At 36.5% G+C, this 23042-nt stretch overlaps 1 protein-coding gene across 3 annotated transcripts in view; it reads right to left on the minus strand.

Annotated features, from left to right (window-relative positions):
* Positions 1-23042, minus strand: part of PCCA (propionyl-CoA carboxylase subunit alpha) — a 358193-nt gene that overhangs the window by 111531 nt on the left and 223620 nt on the right. For 2 of the 3 annotated variants that reach the window (XM_082434636.1, XM_082434635.1), the window contains exon 19: positions 18951-19053. In XM_082434636.1, coding sequence (XP_082290762.1) covers positions 18951-19053 — 103 coding nt within the window. Of the gene's footprint in view, positions 1-16654; positions 16757-18950; positions 19054-23042 lie in introns of all 3 variants that reach the window. The other variant, XM_082434634.1, reaches the window with a different exon arrangement.

Genomic DNA, 23042 nt, shown 5'->3' on the forward strand with positions numbered 1-23042 from the left:
TGGAGCAAGAGAAGCTTTTAGAGATGCAAAACCTGTGCCCATGAGCGAATAGCCCCCAAACCCCCTGAAGCACTTCATCCTAAATACAATGAATGACCAGGATTCTGGGAGAGATTACAACCCCCTGAAATGTAATTAGAATTGTGGGCATGGGCGATAAAAGCTGCCTTGATGATGAAGCATGCCAGACCCTCAGACACACTAACTGGAAAACAGAAGAAAGTGCATTCTTTTCAGGGTAAATTCAAGTAGCTCTTCTAATAAAATGTGAATGTTTATGGATAATTTTTTTAGAAAACAGTAGTAGTACGATACATTTTTTTTAATATATAATTTTACTGTAGAGAATATGTTTTCATTCTTTCAACATATTTACTGAAAGCGTACCATGAGCTTACACTGCAGGCAGAGTAAATCAAAATTACAATTACTATGAATTACAGCAACTCTAGTTAGTTGATTAGCTCTGCTTTTGTGGTTAATATTATAAAGCTTCTAAATCAAACACCTGCCCTATTAACATATTCAGTACTGGTTTTCACCTTACACTGCATTCAGACTTCGGGTTTAGAGAATTTATTCCACAAGTCTAGGCCACATTTTCAGTCCACACCTCTCCTAAGCAAAATATGCAAACACACAGCTGCTCTAATAGTCTGACAGAGCAAGATCTACTCCACAGACCTCTGACTTCCACCAATAACCAGCAATGATACAAAAGGACCCTCGTGAAGAAAGCTATGTTTTCTTAATAATAACAGTTGTATAAACATAAGGTCTTCTCAGTTAAAGGGAAACCAACATCAAAAAGCAGTAAAACATAGAACCCTAAACCCCTCTTTCTTTGAAGAAACCCGTTTGAAGCGAGGTGTTTCTAGTTATGGGTGAATGAAATGAGAATTCAGCTGCAACAAACGGACATCCAGTCCTATGAAGGACTAATTAAATCCATCTGAGAAGCTGCATCTAAAATTGCCTCACATGTTTCAAAGTATGCACCAGTCTGCCTTTTGCAAAGCCATCAAAACCTTCAGCCACAAATGACGCACATCGAGGCTCTACAACGATGCTGTTTTTATGGACTACAAAGCTCCATAAAAGGAATGTTAAGAGTTTACACTATTTCATTACTGAAAAATCAGAGTTAGGGCAGAACACGTTTACTTATCACTATCTGAAATTCCTCTCCGGCTTCCAACTCTAGTTTTGTGGATCTTCTCCAAGATCTCAAAAATAAAACAGGAGATGCATCAGTATTTAAAGTGCTTCATATACTTGTTGAGCAGAAGTGGTTAAAAAAATTAACACAAGAATTAACCACAGTTGCACAGTTACCTTTTTCTTTCTGATACATAAAACCAGGATTTTGATGTTCTGTTCAATCTTGAGTAGTTAATAAAAGCCAGCAGAAGGAGTGCAAAACTTAAAAAACTCATTGGTTTGACAAAATATTCCATTTAGTAACCATTATTTGGCCTATGAAGTGGTAGAAAAAGTTACATTCAGAACTTGGAATATTACCCCAACAGAATTAAGCAGTCTTAGTGTCTATGTCTATCTTACCAAGCCTTTCAAACCTTCCATAATTGGTTTTGGGGAGCTCATATAATCATATTGAGGAATCACATTTTTTTAAGTTGTATCATAAATATATATATATATATTCTTTTTTCTTAAGGAACACTATTAGATGTGACAGTAGGCAACAAGCTCCCTAAATAGGACAAAGTCAATACTTCAATTCTTTTTCAATATATTATAGAGATAAAACTAACACCATCTGCCTAATTGCTAAACTTAGAGTTTCTTCCCATTGCAGAGAGCTCAATATAAAGAGAAGGACTGGCCATCAGGAAACCCAGGGCTTCTGGCTTTGCTCTCTTTAATCACTGAGCAACCCTGGATGAGGCACTCAATCTCCCAGGCCTAGTGTGTTCTCTGCTTTTCCACAAGTAGTTGGCCTAGGGGAGCCAAATTCTAATCACTTCTAAAATTCTGTAATTTTTCTTTTTTCTTCAAACATGAACTCATGAAAATACTAAATAGATTCTGTTCGGAATCCTATGTACAGTTATTCACACCACAGACACATACTAACCCCCCAGTTCTCTGCTACCTTCTTTGTCCCAAGAAAATTCTGGGCATACCATAGCAATTTAGAAAATTAACTCCAACTCGAAGATGTCAGTTCAGAGGAAATTTCACAGCAGAGAAAAAATTCCTGGAAACAAATACACACTGCTACATTACTGACAGAGAAAAACAACAGTTTAAAAAGAAATACATCTTTTTTTCTCTAAATACTGGTAATATGAAGTGGGCTGTTGTTGTTTTTTTTAGGTAGCAACAAAAAAATTTTAAAGGCATTTTCTCTCTACCAAGAAGAACATGATTTCAACCTCTTAGAGGGTAAATTTAAGGAGCAGAGCCAATCTGATTAGTTTCAATTGTGCTCTTAGAAAAAGTTAACCATTAAAGCAAACTCAATATTATACTTGGTCATAGGTAAAAATCAGCACCTTGAATGATACCAAGAGATTATTCAACAGTGGAAACTACAGGTGTAATGACCTCCTGTGAGAAAAAGGAAATAGTGTTAATATGGCATATTATTTTAACAGGAGGGCAACTGGTCCATTCAAATATGTTACCTGCCTACTTAAATCCTGTAACCTATTATTCATATTAGCATTTTACTTTGTCTTTTACTAAGAGTGAGGAATCTGAAGTACTGTAAGAATGTATCATTCAACACCTTCTTGTATCCTAACAAATGTTTAGCAGTTTTATAAATCTAAATGTATTTCAGTTTTTGATTTTTCCTCAAAAATGATTAGGTAACATTCTCTAAAAATGTACTTCACACTGATAAAGTTAGAATATAACTCTTATCAGAACAAGTTAACCTCTTAAGTTCAAGTGAACTTTACTAATAACTTCATTGAAAATTTAATGAAATATAAAATTCAAAGAAATATGTTTCAGTGTAAAGATTTTCAAAACTTTCAACCAAAATAGGCAGTGGATATTTAGCCTGCATTTAACCTACTCATAAAAGTGTTTTGTTTCTTCAAAAGCACACTACTGGTATACTAAGCAACTTTCTTTTTAACAAAAATTAATGTTTTTCAAACCAACTGGTGTCTCGCAAGGAGGTGCACAATAAGACTGCCACCTCCCATCCTCTAAAGGAGGGGCGCAGTCACGTGACCTGCTTTCACCAATGGAACGTGAGCGGAAGGACGCTGGCTGAAGCCCTAAGAGCCAGCCATGACTCCCTGTGCTCATTCTTCTCCTTTGTCAGGGCGACTAGCAACACGGCAGCCTGAGCCTCCTAGAAAGGATGCACCCCAGCAGACACACAACGGACATCTAACATGTGTAAGAAACAAACTTTTGGTGTTTTAAGCCCCTGCAATATTAGGGTGATTGTTACTTGCAGGATATCCTAGCCAACTCCAAATGATAAATGAAGCTGTGTTTTGAGTCACGTTACATCAGTAATGTGGGTTTTTCTTCTTTCCACCAAAGTCCTATGTGAGGAGAAAAAAAAAAAAAAAAAAAAACTAATGGTATATTAAGATTCATTTGAATCTGTAACTAATGTCAGTAATGTTAAATTGATCCTTTAGAAAATGATCTTTTACAAAACATCTGATCTGATCATTCCTAGCTCTCGTGGCAGACTAAAGCTTGACAATTAAAACTCAGTTTGCAAATCAAAAATTGACTTTTACTGCTAATAACATTTAAAGAACCGAAAAGATTTTTCAGCCTATTTATTGCACAGATGAGTACTGTATTTACAAAAAGAATAAAATTGATTATTTTTTAAGGTCAAACCCAACTTTCTGCACTGTGTTCAAGTTCTAGAGTGTGGAGGACACCACATTCACTGCAAGCAAGCTGTTCACCACTCAGCTCATTCTCCCATCAGTCCCACAGTCCCACCGTCCCACCGTAGGAGGCATTCCTCCCTCTCCCTTTTCCTCCCTTCTCCTCCCTCCCTCCCTTCCTCCCTCCCTTTCTTCTTCCCCTCCTCCCATCCCCCTCACTCAACAAATACTTCCTGAGAAGTACAAGGCATAAACAACAAGACAAGGTCCCCATCCTTATAAAGCTTATATTTTAGTGTGAAGAGATGGAAATTAATCAAGTGGGCAAAGAACTAAAGAAAATATAAAGTTTATGATAAATGCAATGAACGAATTAAACACTATCATATGATAGCAAGTAACTAAGGGGTCACTTTAGAGACTTAAGATCTGTTCCTGCTCCTCAGGTAAAAACAACAATGAAGACAAAACAAAACAGTAACCATAACCAAAAAACCTCTCAACTTCACCAGAAACAGTAAGAGAATCTGATTTCAAACATGAGTTTACTAAAAATATGACACAAATTTATTCATTCATAACCGTGATCAAGGTACAGAGTCTATTAATTCTCACAAGACATCAATTTAAGCACAATTCAGGCTTTCTAAAAATCTGTCGATCAATAGTATTCTCTAGACCATACTTGTAAACTGCTCTGATAAGAGATGGCTAGAATAACAAACAACTCAGAATGTTATTACCACACAATAAATGCTGTGTAGCTGACTCTACATTTTAAATCTCTCTACTATCCATCCATTTTTTTTTCCCACTGCCATAATAACCATAGTTGAGGTTACTAGTACCTCCTACTTGCATTCTGCCTCAGTAGACGCTAACAGGTCTCCTTCACTCTGCACTCCTCCAAGCTATTCTGCATAATGCAGGCAGACTGATCTTTCTCACAGGCAACTCTGATCAGTTTCCTGAGGGAAGGCCTCGTCTGGTTCTCCCTGCCCTCCAGATAAAACCAGACCATTGAACATGGCTCACAGATTTCCACATCATCAGGTCTCTGCTTACTTCATTAGGGCCTTTTCCTTCACATATCTCCTCTCACCAGCCTCCCTCCCTGCCGCCAGGTCCCCTCCTTCAAGCTTTCCACATCCCAGTTGCATATCAATGCTTCCAGTTCCTCAGACACCTCACACAATCTTTTAGCCCTTTTTATACTTTGCACATCTGTTTTCAAACTCTGACCCCCGCCTACCCCACCCTCCACCCGCCTTCTGTAGGACCCAGCTTGGCCTTTACTTCCGCCCTAAGGCTGCACACGGCCACCTCCACATCCAGGTCAGGGTTCCCCCAGGTGTTCTCCGCAGTGCCCGCCTCCCCCTGTCATCACTCACTCATTGTTCTACCGGACACAGCCTTTGTCCTTGCCACCCTCCACAGGTGACAAATTCTACAAGGAGTCGGACATCATCTCTCCTGATTACTATTGATTCTCCAGGACCTATGTCATTTGAGATACTTAATAAACAGCTATTAAACCATGTTACAATTAAATGGTAAACGTATAGTGGCTACAAATATTTTGAAATTCATCTAATGGTCGAGTCACTCAGCAAAGGCACCTTAACTGTTTGCTTCACCATTCACTATATTTATAAATAAGTTTGAGGGGCCAATAATATTATGCCAAAATGAATAAAATAACTTTCAATAAATTTCTGTGGTAGAAATTTTACCAGTGCCCATAACAGACAACTAGACTACTATGGATTATTTATAAGGGCTTATAAAATTGAACTGAACTCAACCTGAATATCTGGTGTCAACACTGAAAGTTCTATTCCAAATAAAATTCTTCAGAAAGTGGCTGAAACAAGGCGATAATACTAAAAATCGCTTGAAGTCTTAATTATAGTGTTTGCCAGCCCTAATATGATAACAACTGATACCATTCAGTGATTTTCATTTCCAAAGTAGCTGGCTTTTATAACTTATTTTTCTCTTCATTTAGTCACATAAGAAGTTACTTGACTCTTGAGCACACCATGACTGAGTCATTCAAGAGGGCACAGGTGCAACTGTGCACCCAATCAGACAAGCAATTTTCCAGATTACACGAGCAGGAGCCTCACCTCTTTACGAAACGCAGTCCTACGGTTCAAAAGAGCATTACCAGCCCCACTGAACAAGGTGGCATTTAAAAAGTAAACAGATCAAGCTGTGCAAGGTTACTCTTCAGCCTTGATTTTTCTACAACCTCGTTTATCTGAACCCTTCCTATCAGACATCAAGCTGATCTGGATGAGTTTGCTTTGAAAGGATATTCTTGGGAGTTCCCTGGTGGTCCAGTGGTTGGGGTTTGGCGCTTTCACCGCTGTGGCCTGGGTTCAATCCCTGGTCGGGGAACTGAGATCCCTCAAGACACGCAGAGCAGCCCACACCCCCCACCCCCCGCCAAAAAAAAGAGGATATTCTTTAACCTGAAGTAAAGAAGTCACATCGAAAAGCAAGTTACTTTTGGACCTTCTTCCTGAAACCAAGAGGAAGGGAGAATAATTCCATTCTACCAGTGATGTTTCAGGACCAATGAAGTTACTATGAATTCTGGGACACTGAGCAAAACTTCTGGAATGAGCTCTCACTACCTTTTGCTATTTAGCAAAACATACACGTCTCTAACTCTTCTATGTAGTCATCTCTCTGGCTAGTTTATAAACCTAAAGAAGGAAAAATGAGAGGCTACTGGAGGGATGTCCAAATCTACTCCGACTCAACTTCTTTTCTCTCACCCATGGTACAGTCCTTTCTTTGCTTTTTCCAGTTTCTTAATTCAGATTAGATCAACCTCTTAACACAGCCTATTAAGTGATCTCCAGCAACTACCTCCAAGCTCAGCGTGCTAGCTAAAGGAGTTTCAGTAATTGCACTTGAGGTGCTCATATGTGTAACACCAGAGTTCTTTACTCAATGAGCCAGCTGCTCATCTACTTCCCGGGATGGCCCAAGCATTGCAGAAGTTTCGTGGTAGGTGACTAAAATTCCATTATTTCAATAGTCTCATATCTTCCAGACCCTTTCACTGCAAAGTTTTGAAACCGCTTTTTTTGGGGGGGGGAGCGGGTATTCAGAAATACACATACAGGGTTCAAAATTCAAAAAGTACTAACAAGACATCTATTAATAGTATATGGTATGATAATAAAAATAATTCTCAATGCCATTTGGAAAGATATTTCTGCCTGAGGGCAGTAAATTTTGGAACCACAAAATGTCACTTATTCCGACAGGCTGTACAAAGGTCTTTATGGGTTTTTTTTGTTTGTTTGTTTTGTTTTAATGGCAACATTGTAAACTGTCAAATTAAAAGAATATTCTGTGATTATCTGTTAAGCATCACAGAAATTCAAGTAAAGGGTACACATCTATTTCTTTCAATGTTAAAAATGATAAAGAAAATAAAATTAGCTATATCTGTAAAAAAAAAAAAAAAAATAGTATATGGTATGTATCCTTCTTACTTCTGTCACGGGGTCGGCCATCCAGCTCCCAATTCAAAGGCAACCACAATTATTAGTTTCTTGTGATTCCTTCCAAAGAATTTGATACACATAACAAGCATAAATATATATTCTTTTTTACATAAATAAAAGTATACTGCTTCTGTCACTTAATATATCAGCATATACGGAACATTCAGATCCTTTTTAATGGCTATACAGTAGTTCAAGAATATGGATGTACTTACACACACTATAAGTATGTACTATACTTATTTAATTATCCCATTTTGATGGGCATTTCAGTTGTCTCCAGTCTTCTGCTGTTACACACAATACTGCTATGAACATACTTGTGTATCTCCCACATGTGAACATATCCTGTAGTATAAATTCACTGTCAAATTGCTCTCCATGGAGGCTTTTATCAATTTATACACCTACCAATAATATATGTGGGCCTATTTTCCTACAACCTAATAAAATTAGAAATTATCAAAGTTTTCATGTTTGTCAAAATGTAGGTGGAAAATAGTATTTTAACTTGAATTTCTCTGTGTAGTTTAGCACATTTTGTCATTGTGCAGGAGCCATTTATATTTCCTTTGCTACAAGTCATCTTTGAACATTTTTTACCTGGGTGGTTAGTATTTTTCATATTGATTTGTAAGAGTTCTTTATACACTAAGAACATTCCCCTTTTGTCACTAGAATAAGCTACAAACTTTCCCTCTGGTCTGCTGACTTCTGTATTGGCTTTGCTTATGATGGTTTTATATTTTTAGCAGAAAAATTTAACTTTTGTTTAGCATTACCTTGACTTATTTCTCAGTAATTTTTTTCTCAAATGGACAATTTAATCAAGAAAACAAATGTTTTTGCCAAAGTGAAAGAATTCCATTTTTATACAATATTATGTGTTTCCATTAAAAAAATCCATTAACAGAAAATATTTTCCTCAAATAGGATAATATTTTTTGTTGCTTTGTCTAGGACAGCTTTAAAAACTGGGGGGGGAAAGGTCCAAGTGAAAAAATTACCTAATAAGAGAAGGAGTTTATATGATCATAACACTGAATTACTGTCACAAGAAAAAAAAATGAAATAAATGTTTTAAATATAAAATATTGCATAACTTTGAAAACTTGCTTCAATTTTCTATCATTTATCATGTACTATAAGTAAATTTTCTAAACAGGATTATAGTCTTTCATTATAAGCCTCTAACAGTACTATGGTATTCATTTTATTATTATTATTTTTGCCACTCTGTGTGGCATGCAGGATATTAGTTCCCCAACCAAGGATTGAACCCTTGCCTCCTGCAGTGGAAGTGTGGAGTCCTAACCACTGGACCGTCAGGGAATTCCCCACTCTGGTATTCATTTTAAAATGCTACTACAAAAATGTTCTTTTCTTTTTCTGTTTGCCTACTGTACACTTAAGCCATAGATAAATTTTTATTAAAAAGTCTACCATAGGGCTTCCCTGGTGGCGCAGTGGTTGAGAGTCTGCCTGCCAACGCAGGGGACACGGGTTCAAGCCCTGGTCTGGGAGGATCCCACATGCTGCAGAGCAACTGGGCCCATGAGCCACAACTGCTGAGCCTGCGCATCTGGAGCCTGTGCTCCGCAACAAGAGAGGCCGCGACAGTGAGAGGCCCACGCACCGCGATGAGGAGTGGCCCCCGCTCGCCACAACTGGAGAAGGCCCTCGCACAGAAACGAAGACCCAACACAGCCAAAAAATAAACTAATTAATTAATTAATTAATTATTTTAAAAAAAGTTAAGGGAAAATATATCTTAAAAAGAAAAAAAAAAGTCTACCATAGATATAAATGTAATAGTTATCTGACTTTGTTTGCTATTGTCCTTTTTATGTTCAAGAAGAAGAGTCTATTCTAAAAATTGACCATAGAGGCAAAAAGAGAGATATAATAATGTTTTTTCCCTAAGAAGGGTATTTGAAAATTATTTCTTTAAAAGAACAACCATGATTCTTACCATGTCCCTATACAAATTCCAGTAACTGCATGATTTAGCATTACTCTCTACAAATGGGATGAAAGAAACAGATTATGACGTACAATGCAGGTATAAACTCTACTGAAGATACATTTAAGGTTCTTTTCATTAATATTTGAAAACATAAAGAAAATGTTAATTTGTGCACAAGATTATTTATTGGTATATGCTAAGTTCATTTAATTCTTCATCTTTATGAAAATGTTACATAAAAATACTTAAATAGCTCTACTTAAAACCGCAATTTCAAAATGTTCTCTAAATATCAAAACAAACTCTGGTGAAATGTTTTCTTAGTCAAGAAATCTAGAACAAAATGCATGGTGGTAGAACAAATGGGAAAGCGTTGGCTATATTAGAGAAAGAAAAACCTCAAACAATGCATATATAATTCTTATTATGCATCCATATGTAATTATTATTTTTTATTCTCATGTTCATCACCATATTCTTTCTTTGAGAAGAAAAACATAGGTTGGTAATTTCAATAATATGACTACTACAAAACATTTCCCTCCCTCCACCACAAGCATCTAAAGTTGAGACAATTTTACATCAACCAAAATGAACATTATTTAAAAAATGAAAGCACAAGCAAAATCTTTTAGATGCAAAAAATCTTACTTATTTCAAACCTTGTATGGCTCTAAAAAATTATTACTTGGACAAAACTGTAAAATCACCACTAAAAATCAATATTTTGAATTTTAACATAATTTGAAAAATACGTTAACATCTACAAGAGGTAATAAGATACTAAAAATGCTTTCTGACAGTTACTCTTAACCAGTATCTCTAATTGTATACTTTGTAAAACTGTACATTGTGGGTGTAATACTGTGTGATTTATTCATGTCCTTGCAATGCCTTCTATGCTTTCTTTAAATGGTATGACTTGAGCCTCAATGTTCAGCAATCACAAAGAAAATTCCGCTTATCATGTGACAAAACTGTTCTGGCTAGAAGTAAGTGTATTATTCCTTATATTGACAAAGATTTATCCACAGTCTGACAGAGCTAATTTTCCATGTCAGTGCTACTATTTCTCAGAATTTTCTCTAGCAAAACTACTTTGTAAAGTTAGATACAGAGAGGTACTAGTTCACAGGCCTTGGAATCATACTGACCTGCGTTTAATCTTAGATTCTACACTCCCAAGCTGTGTGACTTCAGCTACCTTACTTAGTATTTCTGAACCTCAGTTTCCAACTCTTCTGTAAACTAAGGCTAATAACATCTACCTTGTGGCTTACCACTATCTCATTTACAACAACAAATGTAAAGTGTTTACCACAGAGCTTGAGACAAGGAACATACTCAATAGAATAGACCAGAGTAATCAGTTGCCTCATGAAAATACCTTTGAATAGGCTAAAATAAGTATCAAAAACAATAATACAACTACAAGACAGGGAAATCCTTTTCTCACTCTACTATTTCTGGAAAATAAATAACAATAAAGAAAGTAAATACTCCCATAATAAAAAACTAAAATTATCTATAAAAGATGTCTGATTTTTCAACAAGCTTTGCTCTCCCATGCCACCACGTCCCAATGTTTTTCCTCACCTTCTTATACTCTGAGTTAGAGGCAAGTCCTGGCTTATGTATAAATCATGTTCTAAATGGTTATTCATTAGTCATCTCTGCCATCTAGAACGTCTTCATCTCCCCCTACATCTTTCCTTTCCCCCAGGCAGTTGAGTCCTTAGCTCTCTCTTTCTCACGGATTTAATTAGTTGAAGGCACCTCCATTAAAGCATTTATCTCTGTATTTTAATCACTTTCAAGTCTCCTTTACCATCATAAGTAGAGGCTGTTTACGTGGATATCTCTAAGGGAAACTGCCATTAATTCATCTTTTTCCCCCCAAAGGCAAAACCATGTTCATATTAGCAAATTTTCACTGCTTCCTTGGGATGGATTTCTAGATGTAGAATTAGTAGACTGGAGAATATCAATGTTATCAAATTATTTTCAGAAAGGGTAAACAAACATATACTCCCATTTAATTTGTCTTTTAGTTGCTGACATCTAGCCCGATAACTATTATTTGGAAAAATTATTATTTGAAATATTATTTAAAAGGTAAAATACATCCACCACAGTAACAAGGATATAAATAAGTCTAAAAATACTTACTTAAATATTCATGATAAAATACTCATGATAGAACTGAGTCAAGGTTCTGGATAACCCAGATGTTTAACCTTTTGAGGAAATGAGAGATTGTTTTCCAAAGTGGTTGCACCATTTTACACTCCCACCAACAGTGTATGAGGGCTCCAATTTCTCTACATCTTCATCAGTATTTGTTATTATCTGACTTTCTTATTATAGCCATTCTAGTGGGTGTGAGGTGATATCTCATTGTGGTTTTGATTTGCATTTCCCTGATGACTAATGATTTTGAACACCTGTGCATTTGCTTATTGGCAACTGGATATTTTCTTTCAGAAATGTCTGTTTAGGTTCTCTGCCCATTTTTATATTGGGTTGTCTTTATTATTAAGTTTTAAGCGTTCTTTAAGTACTTTAAATACAAGTGCTTCACTTGATATATGATTTGCAAATATTTTTTTCCCATTCTGTGGTTTGTCTTTTCAATTTCTTGTTAGTATCCTTTGAAGCAAAGTTTTACATTTTGACAAAGATCAATTTATTTTTTTCTTTTATTGCTTATGCTTTTGGTGTCAAATAAGAAACCAATGCCACATGCAAGGTCATGAAAATGTACCCCTATGTTTTCTTCTAAGAGTTTTCTTGCTCTATTTACATCATTTATCCATTTGGGGTTAATTATTATGTGTTTTTTTTTGGCTGTGTTGGGTCTTAGTTGCACCACGCAGGATCTTCATTGAAGCATGCGGGATCTTTCGTTGCGGCACGCGGGCTTCTCTCTAGTTGTGGCATGCGGGTTTTCTCTTCTCTAGTTGTGGCGTGCGGGCTCCAGAGCACGTGGGCTCTTTAGTTTGTGGCACACGGGCTCTCTCGTTGAGGTGCACGAGCTCAGTAGTTGTGGTGCGTGGGTTCAGCTGTGCCCCGTGGCATGTGGGATCTTAGTTCCCCAACCAGGGGTTGAACCCGCATCTCCCGCATTGGAAGGCGGACTCTTTACCACTGGACCACCAGGCAAGTCCCTTGGGTTAATTTTTTTATATTAACTCACTACGAGGTAGGGACCCAACTTCATTCTTCTACATATGGATACCCAATTGTTCCAGCACCATTTGTTGAAAAGATTATTCTTTCCCCACTGAATTATTTTGGCACCTTCGTCAAAAATCACTTGACCATACATTTATGGATTTGCTTCTGGATTCTCATTTTTATTCTGCTGATCTGTATGTTTCTTTATGCAAATACTACACTGTCTTGATTTCAAGACAATTTTGTAATAAGTTTTGAAAGGGGGAACTAAGTTCTCCAACTTTGTTCTTTTTTTCAGGATTATTTTGGCTATTCTGGATTCCTTACATTTCTATTTGAATGTTAATAGTATCACCTTGTCAATTTCTGACAAAAAATAAAGCTTGGATTCTGATAGGAATTACACTGAATCTGTAGACCAATTTGGGAAGTACTGCCATCTTAATATTTAGTCATTTAATTCATGAATATGAAATGTTCTTTATTTATTTGGATCTTAATTTTTTTCAATAGTTTGTAGTTTTCACAGTATAGGTTTTGTATTTCTTTTGTTAAATTTACTCCTAAGCATTTTATTCTTTTGATGCTCTTGTTAATGAAATGGTTTTCATAATTTTATTTTTGGATGGTTCATTGAAAGTGCACAGAAATACACTTGATTTTTATGTATTTATTTTGTATCCTGTACCCTTGCTAAATTTGTTTACTATTTGTAGTAGTTTCTTAATGGGTTTCGTAGAATTTTCAACATACAACAACATATAATCTGCAGAGATTTTTTTAATAATATTCAGCAATTATAGTTGGTTTGCTGCTGTTCCAGAAGTGAATCTTTGCCATTTAACTTTTTTTTTTTTAATTTATTTTTGGCTGCATTGGATCTTCGTTGCTGCGCACAGGCTTTCTCTCTAGTTGCTGCGAGCAGGGGCTACTCTTCGTTGCGGTGTGCGGGCTTCTCATTGCGGTGGCTTCTCTTGTTGCGGAGCATGGGCTCTAGGCATGCGGGCTTCAGTAGTTGTGGCACACGGGCTCAGTAGCTGTGGCTTGCGGGCTCTAGAGTGCAGGCTCATTAGTTGTGGCGCACAGGCTTAGCTGCTCCGCGGCATGTGGGATCTTCCAGGGCCAGGGATTGAACCCGTGTCCCCTGCATTGGCAGGCGGATTCTTAACCACTGCACCACCAGGGAAGTCCCGCCATTTAACTTCTAATATAAATTTTATCAATACAAAACTTACTTGAAATTGAAAGAATGAAAGGATTGTGACTGTAATTTAAAATGGTAGCGAAGTTTTATGCCTATCAAAAAGTTAGCTTTTGACCTTTATTATAAGAAGCAAAAAAAAAAAAAAAGAAAAAGAAAAAAAACACATATAGGAAAATAAACTGAAAGAGTTTTTAAAAAACCAAAGTATTATTTTCCTTGACCTTAATACTAAATGTTATTTAGATCATTTAGATTTTTCTTCATAACCATTAGCATAGAAATTACATTGATATGTCAAAATTCAATAATCTAAAGATTCTGATTATTTTTAAGAAGCAGTTTATAAGGTCCGTAGAAAAATGTCTATCAGTGGATCACTGTAACAAAGAATATCTAATTCAATATCTAGGATCATATATAACTTTTTCCTAGTTTATTAGTAGTTAACATGAAATATTGGACAAAAAACTTTTTTCAGTGCATGTACAGTGCTCATTTTTTCATCCTTGGGAAGGCCAAATTCCTAAGCTAATTTTCTTCACATCAAGAGTACTCTGACATTTTTCTTCAAAGTGAATTGTCTTCGATATGAATTTAGTCCATCATCTTTAAGATAAACACATTAATCTTTTCTTTTATCCTGAACTATTTTGAGCAGTTTTGTGTTATGCAGAATAAAAGAGAAGTGGAAAACATCTTGGGAATCCAGAAGGGAACCATGAAAATATTATAGATAAAAAATCAATTTGTTTTTTACATTTATGAGTTTATCATCTTAATAAGCTAAATAATATTTCAACTTTGTATTTACCAGGTCGTATACTTCTTAATTCTTCTATTCATTCTGACACTTGTATTCAGAGTTAGAATAAAAACCTAAAACACATAAAATACTTTATCTTCTACTACTTCTTCACTGCTTTCTTTATTTCCCCAAATTTTCATCCTCCCTACTTTAAAATTTGTTTCACTAAAATACTAATTTGCATTGGCTTGTATCAAATTTGTAATGAATTCTGACAAAAGGTGTCAGAATTTTCTTCCTTTTAAAGGCTAAATAACATTTCATTTTATGATATAACATATTTTATTTACCCATTCACTTGTCACTGGACCCTTGGGTTGCTTCCACCTCTTGGCTATTGTGAATAAGGCTGCTAAACATGAATGTGCAAATATCTCTTCAAGACCCTGCTTTCAAGTTTTTGGATAAACACCTAGCAGTGGAATTGCTGGATCATATGATAGTTCTATTTTTAATTTTTTTGAAGAACCACAATACTGTCTTCCACAGCAGCTGCACCAAGAGTGCACAAGGGTTCCAGTTTCTCTCCTCTTCACCAGCACTTATTATTTTCTGAAGTTTTTGTTTTTTTTTCCCCTTCTTTTTTTAATGGTGGCCATCCTAACTGCTGTGAGTTATCTCCAATTATAGTTTTGATTTGTGTTTCCTTAATGATTAGCAATGTTGAGCATCTTTTCATGTGCTTGTTGGTCATGTGTATATCTTCTTTGGAGAAATGTCTATTCAAGTCCGTTGCCCATTTTTATATCAGGTTGTTTCTTCAGCTGTTGAGTTCTTTCTATATTCTGAATAATATGGAAATATATCACATATATGCAAATATTTTCTCCCATTCCACGGACTGCCTTTTCACTTGTTGACTTTGATGCACAGAAGTTTTAAATTTTGATGTAGTCTAACTTATCTATTTTTCTTTTGCTGCCTATGCTTTTGATGTCATACCCAAGAAATTATCATCAAATCCAACATCATGAGGCTTTTCCCGTATTTTCTTCTAAGAGTTTTTTTTACAGCTTTAGCTTTTACATTTAGGTCTTTAATACATTTTGAGTTAATTTTGCATGAGGTGTAAGGTAAGGGTCCAACTTCATTCTTTTGCATGTGGATATCCACTTTTCCCAGTACTATTTGTTGAAAAGACTGTCCTTTCCTTATGGAATGGTCTTGGCACTCCTGTCAAAAATCACTTGATTATAGGGACTTCCCTGGTGGCACAGTGGTTAAGAATCTGCCTGCCAATGCAGGCGACGAGGGTTCGAGCCCTGGTCTGGGAAGATTCCACATTCCGCAGAGCAACTAAGCCTATGCGCCACAACTACTGAGCCTGCGCTCTAGAGCTGGTGCCCCACAACAAAAGAAGCCACCACAATGAGAAGCCCTCGCACCGCAACAAAGAATAGCCCCCGCTCGCCGCAACTAGAGAAAAGCCCGCACACAGCAACAAAAACCCAATGCAGCCAAAAATAATAAATAAGTAAATAAATAAATTTATTTTTTAAAAAATCACTTGATTATATATCCAAAGGTTTATTTCTGGCTCTCAATTCTACTCTATTGGTCTATGTGTCTGTCTTACTAGTGTACCACAGTTTTGATTACTGCAGTTTTGTAATACATTTTGAAATCAGGAAGTGTGAGCTCTCCAACTTTGTCCTTCTTTTTCAAAATTGTTCTAACTATTTGGGGTCCCTTGAGATTCCATATGAATTTCTGGATTTTTCTTCTATTTCTGCAAAAAATCAGTTGGGATTTTGATAGGGATGACACTGAATCTGTAGATCGCTTTGGATAATATTAACATTATAGCAACATTAAGTCTTCCAATCCATGAACATGAGATGGCTTTCCATTTATTTGTGTCCTCTTTAATTTCCTTCAGCAACATTTTGTTGTTTCCAGTGTACAAGCCTTTGTCCTCTACGTCTTCAGTTTATTCCTAAGTAATCTTATTCTTTTTGGTGCTATTGTAAATTGAACTGTTTTTGTTTTGTGTATTTTTAAATCTTACATAAATGGTATCATTAAGTATATATATTTTTCACAATTTTCTTTTTCACTATTATTATGGTACATGAAATGTTTCACTATTATTATGGCACACTGAAGTGTAACAACATGTACAAGAAAGACACATGATACCTTCAGGACAGCTGTCACCGCTGGGGAGGAAGAGGCAGATGGGATGATGTAAAGAAGAGATTTAGCTGTATCTAGGGGTGTTTTTCTGTTGTAATAGGAGACCTATATAGCAGATTTGTACATCTGCTACATTTTCCTCATTTGAAATACCTTATAATTTAAAAAAATTTTTTAATAAAAGAACTTTAGAAAACGTGAACACATTACTGTGAGGTAAACAAATACGTACTACCTCTTGGGTCATTAACCTGGACTGTCACCTCCAGGCTGATTAATTTTCTGTTGATGTGGCAGAGGGTGACACTATTCAGCTTGTCTCCTTTCATAATACTGATGTCAAATGAAGCTCAGTCCAAATACAGTTAGGAAAAAGGGATATACTATCAGTAATACTCCATTTTTATTAGGTTTGATGCTTCTGATAGTAGCTAAGCCAATACATACAGGAAGTAGTTTTTGATACTATATATCAAGGTGGATATTTTCCAGGGAAATTCTTAATGCATTAATTTTGATGTGTTTTTTAAATAAACCTACTTTCTTCATGAGCTAAAAAGTAAAACAGGGGGTAATTCTACAGGAAAAATTCAAAAGACACCATTTGAGCTGTCAAGCCAATGGTCTCTACTAGCTTTCCAACACGGAATCTCAAACAAGCACAACGAAATAACAGCTCTAAGAAGTAATCTGGGCAGTTTTCTTATTAAGGCAAGGCACTGCTTAGAGAAACATTGTATCAGAGTATCAGATTAAGAATAACACTTGAGTGGTGACTCAGTACAGAACTGAAAATTATGCTAAAGTCTACATTTTTGTAGAGTTAACCTCCCCTGAGGAAAATGCTACACTATAATATTTTTTACTATTCAATACATGTAATTTGTTACTCAACCTGATGTACAGTTAAGTGTCCACTTACAAAGCTATTTTTTAAAATAATCAGATAGAAAGGAGGAACATAAAGAATCACATAAATTCATACAAACTATATCATAAGACCATTGTTTATCATAGTTTTCGTTTTAAGACAGTTGTGGGAAATATCTTTTAGTAACAAATGCTTTAGCAATTTTGGCATACAGAATGAATCACAAAATTTAAAGACAACCAAGGAGACCACCCTTAATTCAGGAATTAATCTCATTTACTTGTGACTCTGACGACCACATAGAATGTCACCTTCTCCAGTGTAACAACCTCATACTTAGCTAGCACACATTAGGTATGTAATAAGTATGTGCTGAATAAATGAATTCTCATTAATTCTTGATGCAGTATTTTCTACCTGGGATCAAGAATCTGCCGTATACTTCAAGCCTCTCTGGGTGTTGTTTCAATGAAATTATATTATTTTGATTTTCATATCTTGTTTAAATCTTTTGATGAAAAGTCATTTTCCCCCCAATAAAATGACATCTCAGTGCAACTTAGCCATGAGAGGAGAAATGTAGATTAATATTCATTATACTAACTTATATACTATATATAATGAACATATAATATTCATTATACTAACTATATAACTATATAGCAGCTTCTGTGGGTTCATGCTGAAAGTAAAAAAGGACCCAAGTTATAATAGTAACTCTTGGGAATTCCCTGGCGGTCCAGTGGTTAGGACTCAGCACTTTCACTGCTGGGGCCCGGGTTCTGTCCCTGAGGGGAACTAATATCCCACAAGCCGTGTGGCTGGCATGCATGCATGAATGAATGAATGAATGAACGAATAAATAAATAACAGTAACTCTTCATGGTATTTTTCTGGCAATCTTAAGCCACAGAATTTAAACATGTCATTCATACCACAGAAGATCAATCTTAAACTAAAGCAGTTCTGTCATGGATACTATCCAAGGGGTTTAAGTTCTTCTAAACAAAAGGAATGTCACTGTCAGGTAAATTTAGCCTAAAGAATGTCTCACAACATGAAATCTCAAGAAAATGTTATATGAGGCTTCAGATTACTTGTTTTAAAAGAAACACAGCTATCATACATTTGGAATTATCATTAAAGATGCTCTTCTCTATAACAAAGGCAAAAGTATTATTCTCAATAACAAAAGAAAAATCAGGTGTCAGGAAGTGGGTTTAGAATGTGGCTAAGTCTGGGAATACATTTCCTCTTTAACATAAGAGACAAAAATTTCCATTTACATTCAGCTTCCTAAAGAAGATGAAACAGATACATAGCTATGTCGCAGATTCAAAAGATGAGACTCATGGAACATGTTAAAAATTGTTTTAAATATTCACAGGTAATTTCAAGATTATCAAAAATAAAAAAAATAAAACTCACAGAGAATGTTGGCCCACTGTTGGATGCTACGACATTATAAACTTCATCATGCAGTTTTATTGAGAGCTCCCAGCTGGCCACTTGTGGTTTTACAATAGGTACTCTGAAGTAGAAAGAAAAGAAAAAGAGTTAATAATTTTATATTATTCTCTCTCAGTAAACTGATTTTCCTATGACATTAAGTGTACAGAGTAAAACCGCCAAACCCTGCATTTCAGAACATTTTATTTCACAAGGTTCTATCCTTGGAAAAAAGCTTTAAGATGGAAACTAGAGAGATTAAAAACAAAAACACACACACACACACACACACACACACACACACACACAGAGCGACACTCCAAAGACAACGGCAGTCATTCTGAAATAATTGTGGTACCATCACCTCGTCTATGAATTTGAGCTGCTTAATTTTGACAGTCCTTCAAAAATTAACCTTCTTTAAGCAATGTTAATTTCTTTTCAATATTTGGTCATTGTTCAAGACTGTTTTTAAAACCTTACAATGCTAATTTTTTCTTTTCTTCCAGGTTGAGTTATAATTCGTATGCAAAAAACTGCACATGTATACAATTTGATGCATTTGGACATATTTATTCACTCATGTTACCATCACCACAATCAAGGTAATAAATATATCCATCACCTCCAAAAGTTTCCTTGTGCCCAACTGTTTTGTTTCAGTTTCTTGTTTGTTTGTCTGGGTGAGAAAACAACATCAGTGATGCTAGTCTTAACACACAGGTCTTTTCTTGTGAATGATCAATATTACGTGCTCCAGAAAAACGGGGACAAGCAGCCAGAGACAAAAAACATTTTTGGAATACAAATGTTTCTCCCAATTTTTTTTTTTTTTTTTTTTTGGCTGTGTTGGGTCTTCGTTTCTGTGCGAGGGCTTTCTCCAGTTGCGCAAGTGGGAGCCACTCTTCATCGCGGTGCGCGGGCCTCTCACTATCGCGGACTCTCTTGTTGCGGAGCACATGCTCCAGATGCGCAGGCTCAGTAGTTGTGGCTCACGGGCCCAGCTGCTCCGCGGCACGTGGGATCTTCCCAGACCAGAGCTCGAACCCGTGTCCCCTGCATTGGCAGGCAGATTCTCAACCACTGCATCACCAGGGAAGCCCCCAAATTTTTAAAGTAACAAAATTTTAATGATTTCTGAATTAACCTAATTTAAGTATGGCATATTTACATTATTTATAGTTGTGAAGTAATATTGACTAAGCACTAAACATGTAGTATCAAGACTCTGGCTTAATTCTTAGTTCTAAAAAAATGTTGCAGGCTACGTTTTAATTTAACACCCCCCTGAATTTCAAAGGAGTCTCTGTGTAGTCAATAAAAAAAAGTCATAGTCAAAAAAAAAATTATGATTAGAATCAAATCACCTCTAGTCACGATGTCTAACGGAGGATGATTAATAAATTTAGGTGACTATTTGTATTCAGCACACTACTTACTGAATTATTTTCTGAAGATGAAGAAATGTTTTTAATACTACACCGATAAAAATTGAAGTTGAAAAAAATGCATAAACAAATGAAGACTAATGCACACTGTAGGCTTGGAAGATTCTTTTTTGGCAATCTGAAGAGGATCGTTTCAGAGGACAGAGCTTCACGCAGGAGAGCTTGAAAGAACAACAGGGGAGAAGAGAGGAGGGAGAGGAGGAGTGGGGAGAGAGAGAGAGAAGGCACATGGGGCGGAGAGGAGGGAAAGGAGGGGGGTGACTCTGCGATCCAGCGTGGCCTCTGTTGGCATCTTGTCCACAGGGCATTTGTTTGTTCATGTTTGTCTCCCCCATTGGCCTGTGAGCTCCTCAAAGCCCAAGATCATGCCTTATTTTACATCCTCAAACCTCAGCACAGGCTGGGGAGAAAGGGCTGAGGGGGAAAGTGGGAAAGAAGCAGTGGAGCATCCACTAGGTGCCAAGCCCCTCACAGGAGACGCCGTGTCTCCCCAGGGACACGGCGTGAGCCTCGAGCTCCCAGGCTCCCCCGGGCGGCCTGGGACGGTGTGGATGACCTCACTACGCTCACCTGGTTCAGCTTCAAATGAGGTTAACACCCCATCCTCTCAGGAGTACTGCGACGACAGAAACCACCTCACAGCCAGATTACTGTGCAGCCTGGCTTTCTGGACTCTGCTATCCTCGATAATTAGATCACTCTCCTGCTCAAGACTGTTCCATGGTTTTCTATTTTACATCACGTTAAACCTTAATTAATCAACCTATCATTCAAGTTTCTTGAAGAATAAGTCCCCACTCTCTGCATTTAATTTTATTTCTGATTATTCTCTGACTTGTGTATCTAGTTGGGCCAAGGCCTGAAATTCCTTCACAAACCAAACTGAGCCAAGCTGACATGAGCGGGAGAACCAAGCACAGTGGTTACAAACTCAGGCGCGAGTGACTTGCCCAAGTTGGTAGACAACCCAGCTCTGTCATTAATCAGCTCTGATCTTGAGCAGAAGTCTGTTTCCTTATGTATAACATTAAGATATAATAGCGTCTGCATCATAGTGATGTATTGAGGATAAAATTAAATAATGCATATAAGTGTTCATTTTTATTATGATGATTAGTCCCAACTCTAGGCCTATACTCTTGTTTTCCCCCATAACTGAAATCCCATTAAGGAAACTTTAAATTCCTTCTCTCTGCTTCTCAAACCAACAGATTTTTCAAAAAGAATATTTATCTTCCTCACCTAATTATAGTACAAACTTCAGTGATCTCCTTTCTACTTAACCTCTAATATACGCTTAATACTTTTCACAATTCAGTGGCCCAATAAGTCTTTCAAGTAAATGTGGAGCCCAATTTCCCAAGAGGCTTCTTGGGAAGTTGTTGATCCTGACATCCTGTTCGAAAGCAGAACACATTTTCCCACAGAAAGCAATCTTACAGATGGTGGCGAGCCGTAGTCGCCACTCTTTGGAACCTAACTACTATTTATTTTTCCACTGTTTTATTTTGATCCACATCTGTTTCATATGTTTTAGAACCTGCCCCAAGAGGACCTGTAGAGAGAGCATAGGCTCTTCTGAGTTGAAATGCTTAGGTCTAATCTCAGCCCGTTCTCTTACTAGCATTGTACCAGGAGCTCATTCAATCCTTTTGAACCAAAATTTCCACACCTGTAAATTAAGGATCAGAGCAGAGTTGGTGAGGTAACAGGGGAAAGCTGCTGCTGCTTCTGAGCATACAACTCCTGAAGCAGCACTTTTCTAACCATATAGAAATAGGCTTCTCTGTGAAAGCAAGACCTTGAGACACCAAGAAAAGAGGGACAAACTGTGGAATCTCTTTATATGAGTTCACTCTTCTGCAAACAAAGTTTGCTAAGATTCCTTCTGGCTTTACATAAGTTTGAAAGTAGTTTGTTTTGTTTTGTTTTTGAATAAAATGGATGGGGTTGGGCATATATGCCCAATATAAATATCAATAAGCTCTACAACAGAAATAAACTATAACTATAAAGATAATAATACATATCAACCTGAAAGTATATGTGCTCTATTTCTGCAAAATTATTGAAACCAGATTAACAAGAATTACTTCGAAACAATGAAATTAACTCCACCAGCACAAACATGTCTATAATGATAATAATTACCTAAAGTTATATTTTAAATTTTAAAAAAGAATTATATTTCTTCACTAAATCCAAAACAGTCTCAAAGAAGATTTTATGAACAACTCTCTGAAAGGGGGGGGAGGGGCGGGAGTCTTGGAGCTTTACTCAACTCACTGTAGTAATGATATACAGAAAAGAGCCCCCTCTACTGAAGTGTCTGTCTGTCTAGTGAAAGAGGCTGACATCTGATCAAAAATTTCATCTATGTGACTTATTAGTTAACTGGAAAGCTGATACCATTTAAGCTACTACTTCAAAAACAAACAAACAAACCAGTAAAAAGGAATTCACATAAACAGCTACTCACAAAGCAAATCAAATAACAGCTCTTACCCAGACCTGTCCACTTTGATTATCGTCAGCTCAATTAAACTAAATTTTTCTACATTTTATGGTAAAAAGCTGTCAGCTGATTGTCACAACTGTTAATGCTAATACATTTAAACTTATT

The sequence above is a fragment of the Balaenoptera physalus genome (assembly GCF_965194825.1).
Source record: "Balaenoptera physalus genome assembly, chromosome: 18".
NCBI classification, from domain to species: domain Eukaryota; kingdom Metazoa; phylum Chordata; class Mammalia; order Artiodactyla; family Balaenopteridae; genus Balaenoptera; species Balaenoptera physalus.